Source organism: Cibotium barometz, chromosome 15 (assembly GCF_041138505.1).
Source record: "Cibotium barometz isolate CiBa-2024 chromosome 15, ASM4113850v1, whole genome shotgun sequence".
In the NCBI taxonomy this organism is placed as follows: Eukaryota; Viridiplantae; Streptophyta; class Polypodiopsida; order Cyatheales; family Cibotiaceae; genus Cibotium; species Cibotium barometz.
In genome coordinates this window covers 10,238,815-10,260,404 of record NC_141060.1, presented here as the reverse complement: position 1 = coordinate 10,260,404, position 21,590 = coordinate 10,238,815, and the positions used below count along the sequence as shown (strand labels likewise).

Genomic DNA, 21,590 nt, shown 5'->3' with positions numbered 1-21,590 from the left:
AGGAGCGATAAACAGTAGCTAAGCAGAGGGTATAACAGCGAGCAAAAAGTGTGTCAAAACAGGGAAGACGTGAAGGTTCGAGCAGCACTCTCTCCTGCGCTTCATGCTTCTCTCTCTCTCTCTCTCTCTCTCTCTCTCTCTTCATTTCATTTCTCTCTCTCTCTCTCTCTCTCTCTCTCTCTCTCTCTCTCTCGGATGATTCATAGTAAAACCTCGACGCCACATGAGATAGTTTTGGCAGAGTTTGCGTCTTCACCCACGCTAGTGGAGGCACTCTTTCAGACAGTGACATTTATTCAGCGGGTTAGGCACATGCCCCCAGATAGATTACCGAGACAGGCCCTAGAGTCATCAGAGCGAGTAGCAGCATCAGGGCGACAGTCATGGTATGCAGAGGTTTTACAGTGGTTTTCACTACATGGGATGAGTATGGACGGGCTCCCTCCGTTTCAGTATGATGAGGACCATCCGACCATAAGACACACGGGAGAGGAACCGATTGATACATCAGGATTTGATACAGCTATACACACGTCATACATCGATTGATCCTCCACAACCTCTTCCTGTGAAGAGGCAGCACTACCACGATCATTTCTTACAGCTCACAGAGGATGGGTTTGTGCAGAGACCGGGGTACATGGATGTATATATGTCTCATGCCATGCACACTACTATTGGGCAGCTTCGGGTATCTTCACACACTCTAGAGATGAGAGGCAGGGAGAGCTACAGGAGCCCCAAGGGAGACACGTATCTGCAGATTGTGCCACATAGAGGTGGAGACAGAGGAGCAATATGTTTGCCATTGCCTAGTATACTATTGAGATTCAGCGGAGATACCACTGTCTCTTCAGGGAGGGATTTGGTCCACTCAGCAGAGTTATGCAGTTTCATGTTCAGAGATGCCTGGGGGGATCTTTGATGGAGTTACGACATCATAGAGAGCGGCTATTACAGCAGCTCCCACAGCATAGGGATGCTTCATCTCAGACACAGATCACTACCTTCTTCCAGCCACTAAATGGTGGGACATCCTCCACAGCTCCTTTGGTCCAAACCCGGGTCACTCGGAGACGCACTATCTCTACATCTACTAGTAGAGGAATGACATCAGCCCGAGCGAGAGAGCTACGATCCAAGAGATGCCCCCGTCGGCCCTCGCCCCCCAGGTCTCCACCAAACACAGATTGATGAGATCTTGAGGAGACATAGCAGAGAGGACAGACCCCAGATTGATCTAGCACAGATTGGGAGATATCTTGCCTCTAACCCGATGTATGACATCCTACACCCATTCATTGGCACCAGTTGGAGCTAGTTGCTTTATTGGATGTATTTACCCCCCCCTCCCTCCCACCCACCCCATAGTAGTTAACCACAGCCCTGTATGTGATTTATCTCCACATTATAGAGTACTTTGTACCTTTTTTTTCTTTTGTATCCATTTGATGTCCATTGAGACATGATGATCATGTACGCAGGTTTTGTCTCATAGGCCATTTTTTGGCCTTTAGAAGACGTTAATAAAATCTTTCTTTCTTTCTTTCTCTCTCTTTCTGTGCTGTTCTCTGCCCCCATTTCCTGCACATTATGGTTAAGCCTAACCCAACACTCAGCACCCAAGATTCAAATGCCCTCCTCCTAAATTTTGGCGGTGATGATGTAAATGATGCAGGCAGCAGAATATGTAAACACACTATAAAGTTCAGATGCGGCATCAAACAGTCCAACTAGCATCGTAAAAAATGTGCCTGGCAGACAAGCAGCAGGCTCAGGCAAAGTAACCTGACAAGAAGCCACAAGCTTATGGTGGCAAGCTCAGATACACTTGGGTAGAGCAAACAGCAGCTGAGAAGCTTAGAGGGTAGAGCTACTAGTTAAGGTTAGGTTTTAGCACAGGAATCAACCCTTGTTGTGAGCCCTGCCCAAAGAGCATCCAAACAGCAGCAATTAACACAGATCAGTCCAGGGCTTACTATTCCACCAGATTTCAGTATTTGGGCAAGGACAATAAGGTCTTCTTGCTCTATACACAGCCATAGCCCCACCCATGGCTGCCTCCACACCACACACACATTTACAAAAGGCTCTCTCCCAAGGGACACGGATACGAGTGATTGAGAGAGAACCCTAATCAACCCTTCATCAAGAAGCTTAACACGGATATGTCACCTACAGGTGGGTTTAGGCCTAAGTTGAGGATAGACATAATGAATATACCAATGGAAAGGTCAAATTATTTCCCAAACTTAACAAAAACAAAGTGCAAAATTGACTCCATGAGTGTAGTCACAAAGCTTAAATCATCAACTCCATCATGCATAGCACAGACTACATGCTATGATGTCCCGATTCCCCACTCACGTCATCAACACCCAAAATTACTTGACTGTTCAACAAGCAAGAGACTGGATGGCATGGGCTGAAAAGCCTCTAGATACTTTAACAAGGGGCATTCTTATAGACCGCATGCCACTGCTAGGCCAGGGCTGGGAAGTAAAGAAAACGAGAACACTCTACTTAGCAAAGAAAGCACAATACATCACTAAAGAAAGCTAACTATAGAAGATGGGAGTTGTTTTATGTTTAAGTCCCTAACACATACTAAATTTCTAGCAATGTTACATGCAAGCCACATCAGACATTTATGTGACTATGGTCATGACATAGTTATATCTACTCTAGGGATCGAAAGAAAAACAGAACTTTTACATTAGATGTTTCCACACAGCCCTTGCAATCCTCTTTCCTTACTATAACCTTACCATTGTATATAGTGCATTGCCGAGAGCCCTTATCGAAATTCTTGCACCAGCCATCCTTCCCTATCATGCTTTTGTATAGCTGTAACACAAAAAAGTATAATAAGTTCACAACCAAGAAATAAGCATTATTTTGCAAGCCCCTCCTTTGAAACCCCCATACAAAATCAAAGGCCATACTTCACTTGAAAAGTGCATGAATACTTTGATTTTCGAACCTTAAATATCCATTTATATTTTGGAACCTTAAATATCCTTTTTTTTTTCTGGGAAAAAGATCTTTCAATTAATTAAAGAAAAAACAGCCAAAAAGGGCTAAGTACAACCACAACGGGCTAGATACAAACTCGCCTCATATAAGGGCGGGAAACAAATGATCAAAAGGGGAAGAGATGCTTCTCCTTCGGCTGGTTGCTCTGTGAGGAAGATGCAGAGAATCCACTGCCAAATCTGTTGAGCCTTCAGGCAATCCCAAAGGCAACGACGCTAAGACTCTTGGGTGTGGCCACACCTCGTGCAAGCTACTAACCGACCTCTGATTGCCAGCCAAGTACCGACCGCCAAACTCCTGTGTGCCATCAGCCAAAGAGAGAGAGTGCTCTTCCTCAGCCGAAAGCTGTCCCAAAGCCTCTTCCAGAAATCTGAAAGGAAGCGTTGTGATCGGCCCTGAGACTGCCAGTGTGCTGCTACTGCTGATGTGACATCTATCTCAGGCATCTGGAACCTGCGGCCAAGCCGCGTTGTATATGCAAAGGGGGCATCAAGAGTCTCCTCACGATATGCATGATCATGCCAAGTCCACTCTCTCGGATCCCACGTGAGAGGTCAGCTCTCCTAAATCCAAAGCCGCCATAGTCTCTCCTTGGCCACCTTGGCCAGTGCTGGATCTATGTGCCATTCCCGTGCCCGAAAACCAATCACCCTCACCCTCTGCAAGGTGCAGCCTCTGAAATCCTCCAAGGGGTGCTCTGATCTCTCTAGTCTGCCATGGGATCCAATAGAAAAAGTGACCTTAAATATCCATTTATATGTATATGCCTTAAATATCCATTTATATGTATATGCCTTTGTTTACATATGTATATACACAAGCATGCATGTGGACATACATATATACATAAGCGTACAAAAATATGGGTTCACATGTGAGCTTGACCTACCACCTTATTGGCAAACAATAGCATGTTTCCAGATAGCATGTGCCATATAACAAGCCACCAATGCAAAAGGATGGTCAACCTAACTTAAACCTCAAAAGTGTTCTCTGTTCATAATGGAAAAGCTGTATGTCCTTAGATGGTATACCACTCTCCAAAATATCAAGCATGGAGCTAATGAGCTCATGGAGCAGACGGCAGATCCTATCCTCCATGGGTCTCCCGATATGAGCTCCCCGGCTCTAAAGAAGACGTGCTCAACTCCCCTTGCCTCCACTCTAAGGCAGTGGGATGACCCCGTATCTAGCCAATCGCAATCCGCATGGCATGGGACATGTGAACACTTAGGTAGCCCGTTTGTAGGATGAATTCATCCTCAATGAGCATGAGGAGGTGTTAGATCAAAGAAGTGCATCTTTGGTGGGAGCTTCGAAGGTGTGATCCATAAGTCTTTCATACATGAAGCGTGCAATCTCCTTCCCTGTTGCATTCTTGATAGGTCTTGCCTCAGCCCATTTGGTAAGATACTCAATGGCTACTACAATAAATTGATTCCTCCTAGGTGTTACACAGAGTGGCCCAGTAATGTCTATCCCCCATTTTTCATAAGGACTAAGAGGCAGGATAGGATGAAGTGGTCCCTGCACTGAGGATTTTGTAGCAGTAGCCTTGTCGGCATAATGACCTCCATATAATCCTTCATGAAACTCCTCAAGAAGCTTTTTTCCATCTATATGAGAAACCACCTTACAAAAAATCCCATCACCACCTTGGATATAGAGATTATTTCCAATTATTGTATAAGGTCGGTTTCTATGTATGATGAGATATGCCATGGACATTATTGTATCACTTTGGTCTTATAGGCCCATTGGGTCTTTAGTAGACACTTAATATATCTTTCTTTCGACTCATGAGCGAAGCTGCGCTCCCCCCTACTCATCGTTGTTGCCTGTGCCCCCCCTCTCCTTCCCCCTTCGCCACCTTGCTCATGCCTGCACCCCCTCCCCCTTTCCCCCCCCCCTTCTCTACGGTCCTGCCTACCTATGCTGGATTATATCATCTCCAGAGGGTCTACATCACCTTTTTCATGCTTGTATTAGCCATTTATGAGGCCCTGCATTGGCATATCTTAGCAGAGATTATTCAGCATTTTTCTACCATTTTTGGTATTTTTAGGCATTTTATGCTACAGCCATGCTCTCGGCCTACTACAGCTGGCCGACCAGCATCCTGAGGTAGTATATAAGGGCTGGCTCCCTTTCCCTCAGTTCATCTCATATTTCAGCATTCAATTGAGGTCATTAGTAGCTGCTACTGCTTCTCATCATTGTACAGCACCTACGGGCTTCCCTCGTGCTCAGATTTCAGCAATAAACATCAGTTTTCAGCATTTATAGGTCTTGTACCTGGGCCTGCAACTTGTTCAATAAAGTGATAACCTAGTCTTCTTGCGACTTGGTGAAGCCAGTGGTGGCGTACTCCGCGTTAAGGCGTCGGTATTCAACAACCTTGACGGTCAGGTCATCCCCCTCTTTGATAGAAAAAATTTGGATTTGATGCTCGAGATCAATGCGACGCGTGCGATCACGTGCTACATCTCTCTCTGCAAGGTGTGCCCATCTGTCAGAGACATAGAAAAACTGCTAGAGTTGTGAATGAAACTCTGGTACTATGGCAGGGGCATTTCTAGCTTCCCAATAGCGGATGACTTCATGAGGTGCTAGGGAGGGGTGGGGTTTCGGTTCAAATCTCTTTACCAAGTTCCAAGAACCTTGGGAAGTGAAAACCTGTTCCATAAGATAGCCCACGTGGTGTAATTAGACCCATTAAAACGAGTCTTTTCTGTGAAAGCATTTTTGGACACAGAGACATGAAAGGAAGGAGGTGGGGGGTCCCAGGATGGCTGATACCCATATCCGAAGTGTAGAGGGTTAGGAGGAACTCCAAAAAATCCACTAATACCCGACACAGGTGTAGAACCTAGGGAGGGTACTCCATTAGTTAAGATATAAGGTTGGGGACTCTGCACAAGTGAAATACCTGGCAAAGGCACAAATCCTTGAGGAGGCACATAAGCAAGAACAGAGATAGTGCCTGAGATGGGTTGGTAAACTACTTGATACCCCGGAATGTTGGGTGGTGACACAGTGCCAAGAGGCAAAGTGCCGAGAAGTCCCTGTGGCGGGTAAAACCCATACGCAAGTCCCTGTGGCGGGTGCGGCCAGTAATGGCTGCATGCCAACACCATGGGTTGGGTGGGAGGCTTGTGATTAAGCAGTATTCCAAAACACATTAGAAGCAGAAATAGAAGGTGAGCCAGAAGAGAAAACAGTGTTACCTCCTTGAACACCTGTAAATTGGGAGCAAATTGTGCTCCTAGATTGGAAATTCAGTATATTCATGTGTCACGTGCATCCCGCACTTGGATGCCACGTAGACATATCTTTACAGAAGGTGCAGGACCTGGGATGGTAAACTTGTCCCATGTGAGCCCAATCCGGGACGAGTCAGCCAAGGATCCATCTCAGTCGTCCGAGGTCAGGTGTGCATTGTCCTGCACATGAGTCCAAGGTCAGGTGTGCACTGTCCTGCACATGAAATAGTGCCAGTCCACGCTGTGAGTCTCCCTCTCGAATGATGTCAGTGATTCTGTGTATCTGGTATGGTACCGGATGCCAGATCATTGTGTAGATAGTTAGGGTTGGCTTTTAGGAATAGGGACCAGCCCATAGGGCTACCCCAAGTCTTAGTGTGAGCATGGGGATAGTGTGAAACCACCCCCATGAGGGCCAGGAAGGCCCTGGCTGAACCCACCAGCCATGGAGGGGCTGTAGGACAGCCCCAGGGGCAGCCGACAGTACATGAAGCATTTATATGGCTGTAGGACAGGTATGGGGCAGCCGATACAGGCTGCCCAACCCCAGTGTACTTGCAAAATCAGTGCCCAGCCTCTTGGAATTCAAGCTCATGATGCCCAGCCATCTAGGGAAAGAAGCGCAGTTTTTTATGTGAATTTTTCAGCATTAAATGCTGAATATTCAGTGGTGGGACAATTTATTGCTGGCCGCCTGGATATGATGCTGGCCGACTGCTGTTGGGAAGAAGTATAAATAGGTGAGCCATAGATCATTTGTGTTATCTCACAATTCACCAACTGCTCAAGCAAAAACAGGGCTAGGACAGCCAAGAAGTTGCTAAAGCAAAGGGGTGGAGGACTGCAGGTCAAGGGCAGAGATTTCTCAGCCAAGAAAGGTCAAGATTTCTGTATTTTCTTTTCAGATTTACATCATTCTAATAAAGCAAATACACCATCCGTGGTGGGGGCCCTACAAAGGGTATTTGGGACCCAATACTGTGTCCTCTCCTCTCTCCCTCTCTCTCTCTATTTTCTGCACATGTTCATTCAGTTTTGTGCATTAATTCCGTCGCGAAAAGAGTGCTGATTTCTGAGCATTGAAGTTACCGATCTTCTCCGAAGCTTCCGCATGTTACAATATGGTACAAAAGATACCTAATCTACTGTTACACACGGAAGCTCTGGGGGTCTTCTTTCAGCCCTAAACACCACTGAGAACATGTTGATGCAAAACACAGACATGAAGAGAGGGTAGAGAGAGAGAGATATGCTGGAAAGTTAGTATATTCATATAGTACAAAAAGGTACTCCTAATCTATAGCCCTTTTGGTCCTAATGCTCGACCCTAAGCCTAGAGGAATGAATGATTACAATGAGGAGCCTTCATCCCTATTTATAGTCTCTTGGACTTCATGGAGAGCTGGCCTACTGCTGTCGGCCAGCTGACTGGACATTATATCATAAATCTTGATGCGCTTGTAGTCGCCTTTGTCTTGGTTCAGCCAACAGCCTGTTTTGTCTCAGCCGACAGCTCCCCAAGCCTTCCTTGTCCTTGCTCCAAGTCCAAACTGGTTCTCCTTTGCATCCTTGCTCCAAGTCCTAGCTTTAATGGTCTTTTTCTTGGCTGCCCCTTTTGGATTAGCTCTGAGAATGTACATGGCATTTTTCATGCACATGACATCCCCCTTTGCTAAACTTGATGACGGGATTCCAAGCTGTTCTTGGATGACTGTCATCATCCCACTCTATTCCCGGAGTCCCTCTGTCATCCATCCAACTCTGGCAACCCTTTTCACTGAAAACCCGGCCCGGTCTCCAAAACCACTCTACCTCAGATTAAGATCTATGCATCTCTTCCATCTAGTCCACCATTGTCATGTGCATGATCAATGCCATGTACCTTCTCAGGGCTAATCCAGAAGGGGCCAGCCAGTAAAAGATCAGTAGAACCAGAATTTAGGAGCCTCAGGAGCAGAATCAATGATGGACTTGGAGATAGGTGGCACTGACAGTTGCGTTGGATTCAAGGCAGGACCAGGACAATCGGCTGCAGATTTGTTGTCGGCTGTACCTGATCTGAGGCAGCTGCACTTTAGGAGGCGGCTGTACCATTAGGCGGCTGCAGGCGCATGAAGATACAAGAAGAAGCCAAGTCGGTTTGAGCATTTAATGGAGTGTTGACTGGCCGACCAGCAGTCGGCCAGTTTCACATGTCTTGTGGAGGGCCTATAAATAGGCTAGGAGGCTCATCATTCAATTCAATCAATCCTCTAGGGATTGGGTCTCTAGGAGTCCCATAGGGGGACAGTTTTGGGTGATGTTCACCTTTTAGAAGAAGGCAGCCTAGGGCTGTGTAAGAGTACCTTTTTGTACTATATGAAATATGCTGAATTTCCAGCACATCTCTCTCTCTACTCTCTCTCTATATCTGCGTTTTGCATCAGATGGTTTCCAGGAGTGTTTAGGGCTGAAAGAAGACTCCCAGAGCTTCCGCGTGTTACATTGGTATCAGAGCATCAGGCTCAGTAAAGCTAAACACGGAATCAGTCCCATATGATGGTGTACAGGTCCAAGGTACAGGAAAGTACACGGATACGAAGCCCAAGGCAAGGAACACAGAATCGGGAAGAGCTCCCAGGAGGTTTGTTCGTGGTGTTCCACAAAGCCAGAGGAGATGGCAGTCCTGAGTCAGATAGGTTCTCGGGCAACGGTCCCAAGGGAGGATTACCCTCCAAGGGTGATGTGAGAGTGGCAGACTCATTTCTCAGGAATGAAGACCATGGCAGTGTTCAGGGTCAAGGTAGGAATGGATTATGGACTAGATGGAAACAAATGTATAGATCTTCGTCTGAGACAGAGTGGTTTGGAGAACAGGCCGGGCTTTCAGAGAAAAGGGTTGCCAGGGATATATGGATGACAGAGGGACTTCAGGAGAAGATTTGGTATGATGACACTTATCCAAGAGCAGGTTAGAATCCCATCATCAAGTTTAGCAGAGGGGGATGTCATGTGCATGATCAATGCCATGTACCTTCTCAGGGCTACTCCATAAGGGGGCAACCAGTAAAAGATCAGTAGAACCACAATTTAAGAGCCTCAAGAGCAGAATCAGTGATGGACTTGGAGATAGGTGGCACTGACAGTTGCGTTCGATTCAAGGCAGGACCAGGACAGTTAGCTGCAGATTTGTTGTCAGCTGTACCTGAGCTGAGGCGGCTGCACTTTAGGAGGCGGCTGCAGACGCATGAAGATACAAGAAGAAGCCAAGTCGGTTTGAGCATTAAATGGAGTGTTGACTGGCCGACCAGCAGTCGGCCAGTTTCACATGTCTTGTGGAAGACCTATAAATAGGCTAGGAGGCTCATCATTCAATCCTCTAGGGATTGGGTCTCTAGGAGTCTCATAGGGGGACAGTTTTGGGTGATGTTCAACTTTTAGAAGAAGGCAGCCTAGGGCTGTGTAAGAGTACCTTTTTGTACTATATGAAATATGCTGAATTTCCAGCACATCTCTCTCTCTCTACTCTCTCTCTATATCTGCGTTTTGCATCAGATGGTTTCCAGGAGTGTTTAGGGCTGAAAGAAGACTCCCAGAGCTTCCGCATGTTACAACCATCCATTCATGCCCTGACTCTGAACACTATCTTGGTCTTCATTCCTGAGAAATGAGTCTGGCACTCACATCACCCCTTGGAGGATAATCCTCCCTTGGGACCATTGCCCGAGAACCTATCTGGCTCACAGGACTGCCATCCCCTCTGGCTTTGTGGAACACCACCAACAAACCTCCTCGGAGCTCTTCCCGATTCTGTGTTCCTTGTCTTGGGCTTCGTATCCATGTACTTTCCTGTACCTTGGACCTCTACACCATCATATGGGACTGAATCAGTGTTTAGCTTTGCTGAGCCTGATGCTCTGATACCAATGTTACACGCAGAAGCTCTGGGGGTCTTCTTTCAGCCCTAAACACCACTGAGAACATGCTGATGCAAAACGCAGACATGAAGAGAGAGTAGAGAGAGAGAGATATGCTGGAAATTCAATATATTCATATAATACAAAAAGGTACTCCTAATCTACAGCCCTTGGCTACCTTCATAAAAAGGTGGTAAACACCCAAAATCTGGTCCTAATGCTGGACCCTAAGGACCCATTCCCTAGAGGAATGAATGATTACAATGAGGAGCCTTCATCCCTATTTATAGTCTCTTGGACTTCATGGAGAGCTCGCCGACTGTTGTCGGCCAGCTGACTGGACATTAAATCATAAATCTTGATGCGCTTGTAGTCGCCTTTGTCTTGGTTCAGCCGACAGCCTGTTTTGTCTCAGCCGACAGCTCCCCAAGCCTTCCTTGTCCTTGCTCCAAGTCCAAACTGGTTCTCCTCTGCATCCTTGCTCCAAGTCCTAGCTTTAATGGTCTTTTTCTTGGCTGCCCCTTTTGGATTAGCTCTGAGAATGTACATGGCATTTTTCATGCACATGACATCTACAGCCATAGGCTGCCTTCTTGGAAAAGGTGAACATCACCAAAACTACTCCTATACTAGGGACCCATTCCTTAAAGGAATGAATGAGTAACACAATGAGCAAACTACCTATTTATAGGCCTCTTGGACTTCATGGAGTGCTAGCCGACCAGCAGTCGGCCAGCCGACTCGACATATTAATCATAAAATGATGCGCCTGCAGCCGCCTTGCCATGTCATGATGCTCCTTCAGCCGCCTTGGTCTCTGGTACAGCCGACGCCTCCTGTAAGCAACCGACAATACCCCTTCATACAGCCGATAGCATCCTGGTCCTCCTCCAAGTCCAAACTTGCCACTTCTGCACCTTATGCTCCATCTTCTGGTTCTCTACTGTTCTTTTTCTAGTTGCCCCTTTTGGACTAGCTCTAGAGAATGTCCATGGCATTTTATGCACATGACATCCCCCTCTGCTAAACTTGATGACGGGATTCCAACCTGTTCTTGGATGACTGTCATCATCCCACTCTATTCTCGGAGTCCCTCTGTCATCCATCCAACTCTGGCAACCCTTTTCATTGAAAACCCAGCTCGGTCTCCAAAACCACTCTGACTTTGAATAATATCTATGCATCTGTTCCATCCAGTCCCCAATCCATTCTTGCCCTGACTCTGAACATTGTCTTGGTCTTCATTCCTGAGAAATGAGTCTGGCACTCTCACATCACCCCTTGGAGGATAATCCTCCCTTGGGACCATTGCCCGAGAACCTATCTGGCTCACAGGACTGCCATCCCCTCTCGCTTTGTGGAACAACCAACAAATCTCCTAGGAGCTCTTCCCGATCCTGTGTTCCTTGCCTTGGGCTTCATACCCATGTACTTTCCTGTACCTTGGACCTGTACACCATCATATGTGACTGAATCAGTGTTTAGCTTTGCTGAGCCTGATGCTCTAAGTAACACGCGGAAGCTCTGGGAGTCTTCTTTCAGCCCTAAACACTACTGAGAACATGCTGATGCAAAAACGCAAACAGAAGGGAGAGTAGAGAGAGAGAGATAGCTGGAAATTCAGTATATTCATATGGTACAAAAGATACCTATTCTACAACCATAGGCTGCCTTCTTGGAAAAGGTGAACATCACCAAAACTACTCCTATACTAGGGACCCATTCCTTAAAGGAATGAATGAATCAACAATGAGCAAACTACCTATTTATAGGCCTCTTGGACTTCATGGAGTGCTGGCCGACCAGCAGTCGGCCAGTCGACTGGACATATTAATCATAAAATGATGCGCCTACAGCCGCCTTGCCATGTCATGATGCTCCTTCAGCCCCCTTGGTCTCTGGTACAGTCGACGCCTCCTGTAAGCAGCCGACAATACCCCTTCATGGAGCCGACAATACCCCTTCATGGTCCTCCTCCAAGTCCAAACTTGCCACTTCAGCTCCTTATGCTCCATCTTCTGGTTCTCCTGTTCTTTTTCTGGTTGCCCCTTCTGGACTAGCTCCAGAGAATGTCCATGGCATTTTATGCACATGACAGCTTATCATGCTGAGGATGATGATGTTGATGCTGTCCTAACTGCTATCCTAATCAGGGATTATGTTGTTCATGCTGAAGATTAGCCATGGCACAAGTGTGCGCGTGACACTGTTTGGGCACCCTGGTGGCCATGGAGTGTGGGATGGACACCCAGTAAATGGGAGGCGACATCCCAAGTGGCAAGGGGTGGGTGAGGGCACTCAAGTAAGCATGCACAACTCTTTTCTCCCTCTCTGTAGGCTTGGTCTGTCGCCATCTTCTCAGCACACAAGCTCTCCATCGTTTTGCTCATACAAGAGGCTATACTCATCCATTCGCAAAACAAAGCTCAGATTTGTGATCCTCATCAGAAGGGCAACCTACTACACTCCTCCACGCATGTTTTTCAGCGACTCCATCTAGTGCGACCTGTACGGTTACCACATCATCAGCCGGTTGCTGTACGGCCTCACTATACTGCCCCTAATCAGCCCCTGCTGTTGGCCGGCCTATTTTGGATTGTTCAACCCCTTCTGGGATTGGTCGAATTGTTTCAAGACCATTCCCGACGTCCAGTTGTGCTTGTGGGCAACGCTTGTGACCAGTCCATTGATGTTTACGCGACAGGACTCTAAGACTCCATCACTCCCTAGTTTTGTGCTTGGGAGTGACTTCTAGTGCCAGTTCTTCATTTTTAGGATTCCCATCACCGTGAGTCAATCCAAGCGCTAGTACAAGCACACCAAGTACACGTGTGGACCCGAAACACCAGTTTTGAGATTGTCACTCGAGTGAGAGGTGCAGGAGTCATCACCAAATATATTGTGTCATACATGTTTTCATATTTCATGTACATATTTATGGCAAATCTGGCTTAAGAGCCCATGGAATATTGTACAAAATAAAATACTCCAATAATATACTTGGTTTTGAGGAGGGTCAGCCCGGTTCTGGCCCCAGCGTGGTGTCACTGTGCCATTGTTCATTTTCAGCATTGTCTTTGTCTTGTGTTGTTATAAGTGTTTTAAGTGTTATTTATTTATGAGACGGTGCCCAAGTAGTGCTCGCACCCATGCTGGTGAAGCATGGATTATCCTGGCGGAGCTTTGGGGATGACGATTTTTCCCTCTGTTCCAATATAGGCAGGAGGGGATGTCATCTTTAGATGCATGTGCCGTAATAGATGATGAAACTTGAACAGGGTAATTAGTGTGATTAGGATAGAACCAGTGGTAAATTAGTATGGTGTAGTAATGTGCAGGTTAAAGCAGTTTTGCACCAATTTTGGCCGCATAAGCATGCGTAAACCAGCAACCCAAGGGGGCAGTATTTAGCCCAGTATGAGCAATTTCAGTGCTGATTTATGGGCTTACAAAAGGCTAGCCAACTGCAATTAGTGTACAAGGATTTCTCCTAGAAAAAATAACTCTAAATCCCCATCCTAAATATATTCTACAAGACTTTCTCGAGAAACCAAAAGAGAGAGAAGATCCACTCGAGAAAGAAGCAGAATTCAGTCCAGATCAATAGTACAATTAACCCACATCAGGATCTAGATTTTGCAAATATCATTGTAAATATTCATTTTCAGTCAATCAGTTGAGATATGCAGTAGTTTAAAGACCAAGTCTTCTGCTGTACATCTCTATTCTTCCCTTCCTATTCTATCTGCACATTCAGTTTCATGCATATCATTTGTCACAAATAGCACACTTCCATTAGTGTACATCTGACATACAGCCTTTCCCATAGCTACAGAACGGCCCAAAGCAGTGACGACCAGCAACAAATCAGCCCAGAACAGCAAAGCAGCCAGCGTTGTTCACCAAAAAGAGCTCTTTTGAGACTTGGTTTGTTCCCTGAGATTTTCCATCTAAAAGTGTCTTCTTCTTTAAATTCAGAAAAAGAACAAGCAAAGGAAAAACCATTGTAAAAATATTTCTTGATGTTTTTGAGCAGCTTCGTCGCGGTTTGTGAGGACCTCTTCAACGGGGGGGGGAGGGGGAAGGGGGGAAGGGGGGAAGGGGATACGTACGGCAGCTTCGTCGGGGTTTGTGAGGACCTCTTCAACGGGGGGATACTGAGGCCCCTTTTCGAGGTAGCAGCAAGCTCCGCAGCCTTTCATGCAGGCCCAGGCATCCCTGGTCTTCAATGCGACCACGGGAGGAAGAAGGTCCTTCTTCTTGGGTGCCTTTGGTTTCCTCCTCTCCATCTCTGCCTTCACAACGGCTGGGAGCTTCTCTCCTTCTGCTTCTTCTTCTTGTGATGCTGCTGGTGTTTCTTCTCTTGCAGGTAAGGCCTTGTTTTTGAAGAGCTTGTTCCCCACGTTGGCCTCCTCTTTGTTCTTTATGTCGACCAGAGCACGCAGAATCGGCCGAATCCCCGACGAGAAGTACCTCTTCTGCCCGCCCGCCGCCGCGGCAGCAGCAGGCTTGCTTACCGCCATAGTGAGTGTCCAAGTAGCTTGAACTTTTGTAAGTTACGCTGGCCGCAGCTCTGAAAAATCTTGCGCCGCCAAACGGACATGGAGAGCCGCCCAAGAAGGGATGGACAGAACAGAAGTCTCGTGTGTAACGAGCTGGAGCCCTGTGGCACACACTTTGCTTTTGCCCCCCACCTCATTCCCAAGCCATGCTCACAAGTGGGAGGCCCATGCTGCGGCACAGCTTGTACATTGTTGTCACCTAGCTAGAGAGGTAGAGCTTGTACATTGTTGTCACCTAGCTAGAGACACTCCTGCCACTTGGTTAGAGGAGAGGAGATGCTAGAGAGAGTGACATGTGGTAGGAGAGAAAAACATGTGCTTATGGAGTGTCCAAGAGTTTCAAACTCGCATCCTTAAAAATCCACAAGGACCTCTAAAAGTTTCACTTCCCCAAGAACCAAAGATGAAGACCCAAAGCATGACGTCCCACAAAGGATAAGCCATTCCCTAAGTGGGATGGGGAGAGTGAGCTTTGGAGTGAGCGAGTTTCTCTCCATACCCATACCACCCTAGCTCTTCTCACTCATCTTCCTCCTCGTCACTCCTCCCCTCCTTCTCCCAGTCGCCCCAACCTAGCCTTCAAATTGCTCCCCAACCCCTCGTCACATCCATTCTCTCTCTCTCTCTCTCTCTCTCTCTCTCTCTCTCTCTCTCTCTCTCTCTCTCTCTCTCTCTCTCTCTCTACATGTTTAATAGAGCCCTTTATGAAGGATTTCCACCCTCTTGGTCCACCAACACCATTAACCCCATCCTCAAAGCCGAAGATCCACTTGATCCTAATAATTACAAGACAATCATGATTAGCCACACATTGGCCAAACCCTATGGATCAGTGCTAGAGACGGAGCTCAATTCATTTGCAAAGAGCTAGGGATGTAGAGCCTCAGGACAGCTATCTTTCAGAGGAGCTACTCTACCCTTGACCACATCTTCACCCTCCGTGCCATCATCGAGGGTAGAGCACAACATCAAAGGATTTTTGTGGATTTCTCGCAAAGCTTTTGATACTATACCCCGAGCTCACCTCCTACACCGTCTACATGCGATAGGAGTCCCATCTAACATGGTTTGGAGCATTATCGCCCTCTATGAGTCCGTCACCGGACGAGTGAGAACCCCAAGAGGTATATCACAGGACATTTCCAGCACTATTGGGGTGAAACAGGGCTGCCCTCTATCACCCACTCTTTTCGGCCTCTACATTGATGAGATCTCGAGCTTCATTGACAGATTAGGTGGGACTGGTCCCACACTGGCACACATATTGATCCCCATACTATTTTATGCAGATGACATTGTTCTCCTCTCAGACTTAGCCGAGGAGCTGTAGAGACAGTTGGATGCCTTACAGGACTTTTGCACTCAACAGGACCTCTTTGTTAACCTTGGTAAAACCAAGGTAATGGTCTTCAATACCTCTCGCCCCTTCACATCCAGATTGAGCTTCACATGTAGAGGGGATCCTATGGAGATTGTCTCATCCTATCTCAACCTTGGTGTCACTTTCAGTGGCGCTTCACCATGGTTTCTACAGCACATGCCAGAGTGACACAGGGATATGCAACCTTGAGCTTACTTGAGCGGCAGTGCTTCCAAGCACATTTCCAGGAGCCCAAGATGAAGGGCTAGCTTTTTGACACCCTTGTCACACCAGCCTTGATGTATGGAGTAGCCTTCTGGGGGCCAGATTTATCCGATGAGGATTGGCAGCGAGTTGAGAGGCCCCAGGTCATGATGTTCTCCCATATGGTCCATAGCAAACCATCAGTCCCACACCAGATTATCCAGGCAGAGTTTGCTGCAGCCCTGATGGTAGTGGATGCACTCTTCCAAACAGTCACATACCTCCATCGCATCAATCACATGGATCCCCACAGGTACTCGAGGCTTGGTACCCGAGGCTTGCCTTGGAGTCCTCAAGATAGTAGCACTTGAGGGCCACTCTGGAGTATGGTATGCACTAGTTTTCACCTGGTTTTCAGTATATGGGCTCTGCATGGACCGCCTACCCCCCCTTCAGTACAGTTTGGACTCCCCTTTTCTCCAGCTCTCTCACGAGGATACCAACCGAGTTATTTAGTTAGATCTTCTCAGCCTCTACACCCATTGCACATGGATCACACCTCTGAAGCTCCCCACCACGAAGATGCACTTCTACAGAGATCACTTCCTCACACTCACTGAGGATGGACATGTCCCATGCCATGCGGATTGCGATTGGCCAAATACGGGTTTCATCCCACTAACTTAGAGTGGAGATAGGTAGAGCTGAGCGCATCTTTAGAGCCGCGAAGCTCATACGGAGACCCAGAGAGGAGAGGATTTGTCGATTATGCGACACAGAGGTTGAGACAGAGCAGCATTACATATGCCACTGTCTAGTATACTATGAGATCCACGAGATGTTTCATTGTCTATTTTGTGAGGGATTTGGTCCACTCCCCAGGATCATTGACTTCCAGGACCAGCGTTGCCTAGGTCTCTTCCTGCTTGAGCTCCGCAGACACAAGGACACCTTGAGAGAGCTTCGGCCCCAACCACCTCCCTCGCCAGCCAACCATCACCAATTTCTTCCAGACCTAGGAGGCAGAGGACACCGATATAGTGGATCTTGCGGACCCTCCACGAGCTGCTCCAGACCTACCTTGCTTGAGAGGAGTTACCTTGGACCGAGCCTCCACACTCCAGCGTGCCCGATTCCCCCAGCCCCCCGGCCGTCACCCATGATAACCTCATCAGCTCCAGATCTAGGACATCCTCCACCACCATCGAGCTACCTTTCCACGTGACATAGCTAAGGGAGACCTCTTCGCCGTACTCATTAGCTCCATGCTTGATATTTTGGAGAGTGGTATACCATCTACTCGGAGCTAATGCTGCTCCATGTTTCTATATTCTTTGTATTCTATGATGAGTTTCCATGGACAGTTTTGTATCACCCCCGTGAGATAGCTATGTTTATGTTTTCTTTCTGTTTTATTTTCCATTCCATGATGAGATGTGACATGGACATTATCGTATCACTTTGGTCTGATAGGCCCTTTGGGTCTTTAGTAGACGCTTAATATTTCTCTCTCTCGCTCTCTCTCTCTCTCTCTCTCTCTCTCTCTCTCTCCATTTACATACCCATCGCTTCCATATGTCCACCACAAAAAGGATAATAGTAACCATTAAGAGAGACAAGAAGAGAGGTCAACACGAGAGAGAGAGAGAGAGAGAGAGAGAGAGAGAGAGAGAGAGAGAGAGAGAGAGAGAGGGTGGCGAGCAAAAAAATAAAGAGAGAGAGAGAGAGAGATCAACATGAGAGAGAGAGAGAGAGAGAGTGGCTAGCAAAAAATTAAAAAGAGAGAGAGAGGGTGGGGGAGAGAGAGAGAGAGAGAGAGAGAGAGAGAGAGAGAGAGAGAGAGAAAGAGAGAGAGAGAAAATAATATTAACATCTTCAAAATATTACTAGGGTCTATGAGACCAATAATATGTTACAAAGTATCCATGGGTTACAATGTTCCTAATAAATAACATGGGTTACAATGATCCTGGTAAATAACATAAATGAAAAAGAACCTAACACTAACGGCATCATTTACATACACAGCTAACTGTTGGCTTGTACAACTAGAGAGACTGAGGCATCATGGCGTCTCTCTCTCTCTCTCTCCATTCCTCTCCCTCACTAAGTTTCCATTGTGTCTCACCCTCTCTCCCTCTTGCTTTCACCCTCCCTCTCCCTTATGCCCTCTTCCCCCCCCCCAACCCTCCCTCTCCCTTATACCCTTCCCCCCCGCCTCCTCTCTCTTTCTCTCTTTTGCCTAGACATATGGAAGTGTTTACATTGATAAGTATATAAATGGGGAGAGAGAGAGAGGAGGAGGAGAGGAGGAGGAGGAGGAGGAGGAGGAGGAGAGGAGGAGGAGAGTGGATAGATGAGAGAGATGAATATTGCTAAATTCTAATCCTTCTCTATGCTAATGCACACCTGCTCAATCGTTAACACCCCCTAGTTTGTTCATTCATGACGTTGACACCCTCCTCTCCATTCATGACGTTGAAACCCTCCTCTCCATCAATGATCACTCCATGATGTTGACATCTGCCCATCCAATGTATGTACATGCACACGCACATATGATCTCTCTGCTCGGCCTGTGCGCTACTTCGCTACCTGCACCTTGCGCTCCCTGGGCTCTCTCTCTCTCTCTCTCTCTCTCTCTCTCTCTCTCTCTCTCTCTCTCTCTCTCTCTCTCTCTCTCTCTCTCTCTCTCTCTCTCCCCTCGCCTACCCTCCTCGCCCTTGCCTTTGCTCTCGTCGCCCCAGTTCGCCTCTACCCTTGCCCGCCCCTGTTCGCTGTTAATCTCTCTACTGTCGTTGCCCACAATTGTTCGCCCTTGCCTCTGCCCTCGCCGCCCCTATTTCGTTGTTCGCTACCCGCTTTTCGCTGCACTGTTCGCCGCTTGCTTCACTTCGCCGTTCCCTGTTCGCTTCGCGCCTTTGTGCGTAGCTGCCCTCTCTGTTCGCCCACTGGCGCCCAGTACTGTTGGCGCTATGCTGGCCCCCGCCTGCATGTCCGGTAGGCCCTGCACTCCCCTTTCCCCGCCCACCCTTGCTCAGGCCCCCAAGGCAGCAACATAACTCTCTCTGTTTCCTCAATCTTGAGGAATGGCCCCGAGTCTCCAAGAGAAACTCGAGGCCCTCGAGAACGGCAATGAAGGCACTAATCAAGGAGAATAAGAAGACATCCAATTACAACCTCAATGAGGTGGAGAACAAACTACACCGGCACATCATGGCCCTCGAAGCACGAGTCACGGACCTTGAACAAGAGAACACAGCACTCAAGGAGGAAGTGAGTGCATTGAAAGTGGAACTGGTAGCCGTCAAGAACACCGAGAAGGAAGAGGGGGAGATCAATGAGAACACTCTCACGGGGCCATCAAAGATTGAAGTTCATGGTGGATTAAAGACAAGCATTAGATGGTGTATTAAGCCTAAGCATGCACATAATTAAGATACTTAGCAATAAGGAAAGTAGTTAGCAAATGACCAGCATAATGGCATAATTCACTAATGAGATGCTCCCACATTCTCTTCCTGATTCTAGCTTGTAAAGTGAGTTTCTTCCACCTACTTGGATGATGATGATCTCTCATCTACCAGATTCCTCAAGAGTTTCTTCCACCTACTTGGATGAATCCTTTTTGAGAGCTTACTGCTTGCTTCCACGTACTTGGATGATGAAGCCTTTTGAGAGCTTATTGCTTGGTGATTACAACTTTGATCCTTGCAAAAATTTCCCCTAATGTTATGGTTCATATATTATCCCTCATCCCCATGTACTCATCAATCTTATTCAACATGTCCAACTGGCCAAGTGTGTGGATATTAGCTTTGGGTTATTTTAGTGTGAGATTATCATTAGGAAAATGTGTGGGCTAGTCGGGCATCAGAGGACACTGGACCAGACAGAGGACATTATGGGGACCACTTACTAGAGTTGGGAGCCAGGCATCGTCTCGTTATTTATAGCGGGATGCTACAGTGGCCAGGATCAGGAGGGCTGACATGCTTCCCACATGGGGGTCATACACGGACCGGAGGCACGGTGGTGGACTACATTATGGGGTCTTTGGAGGCATCACAGCTTGTCACCACATTCTCCATCCCACCTCGTCCTATTGGGGCAGATCATACATACTTGGCATTTTCACTAGCCGGATCACCAGTATCACGAGCCCCCCACATACCGATGCCACACACTACCATCTACTTCACACATGACATGGTTGACATATACACTGGCAGAGTAGAGGATGGGCTCCTACTCATGGATCCCCTGGCACCTATGGATACCATTACAACCTAGTTGGCATCACTCCTACACACGGTTGCATTACAGAGCTTCCCACATTGTGTCCACTCAGGAGAGCCTGCAAGATCTGGGACTATGCCCTAGAACAGATGGTATGATGACAAGTGCAGAGCCCTATACTCACGGCTCCGCATACAGAGAGCCTTGGGAGCCATCACAGAGCAAGAGTCGAGGAGAGAGATGAGGAGACTTACCCGCCGCCGCAAAAGGCGGGCCTTCGCAGAGATACAGGAGGTAGAGATCTTCCATTTCTTTATGAGTAGAGATAGTCTTATCTCATGGCGGCACTTCAAAGAGCCCCGAACACCGACACCCATTGCGAACCCACACATATGGCACACATATGCAGATGGCCTATACCACGCCCCACAGTAGCCACCTATACCTCAGCCACCACAGGAGCCTCGACCTACCATAGCTAGCTTCTTTACCCACTCGATGGTAAAGGAAGCTATCCGCCGCCTCCTACAGCATGGACGGGCCGCCGACCATATGGGCCTACAGGGTGAGCATCTCATATATGCAGTAGATTCTTTGGCTCCTTTTCTTGCACACCTGTTTAACAGGGCACTAGCAGAGGGTTTACTTATGGAGTGGACGATGCACACCATTGTGCCGATCCACAAAACAGGGGATATGCTCGATCCGAGCAACTACAGGACGATTATGGTTGGCCACGTGCTGGCCAAACTCTATGGTGCAGTGTTGGAGCAAGAGCTTAGCTTATATGCTGAGAGCGAGCAGGTTTACGCTCATCAGGGCAGGCAGGCGCTTCAGGAGCGCTTTCTCTACCACTGACCATGTATTCACTTTGAGATGTATGATTGATTAGGCCAAAGTGAGGAAGAGAAAGCTCTATTGCTACTTTGTGGATTTCCGCAAGGCATTTGACACAGTACCACGAGATAGGCTCTTTCAACGCCTGCAGTCTCTTGGCATACCAGTAGATATGACATGGGGCATCTATGCA

At 47.5% G+C, this 21,590-nt stretch overlaps 1 protein-coding gene across 1 annotated transcript in view; it reads right to left on the bottom strand.

Moving 5' to 3' along the window:
- Nucleotides 1–14,819, bottom strand: part of LOC147630958 (zinc/iron-chelating domain protein) — a 40,656-nt gene extending 25,837 nt beyond the window's left edge. Inside the window, exons 1-2 of the mRNA XM_086809300.1 lie at nucleotides 14,308–14,819; nucleotides 2,769–2,847 (exon numbers count right to left, since the gene is read on the bottom strand). Coding sequence (XP_086665426.1) covers nucleotides 2,769–2,847; nucleotides 14,308–14,718 — 490 coding nt within the window. The 5' untranslated portion in view covers nucleotides 14,719–14,819. The remainder of the gene's footprint in view (nucleotides 1–2,768; nucleotides 2,848–14,307) is intronic.
- Nucleotides 14,820–21,590: the final 6,771 nt, after the last annotated feature.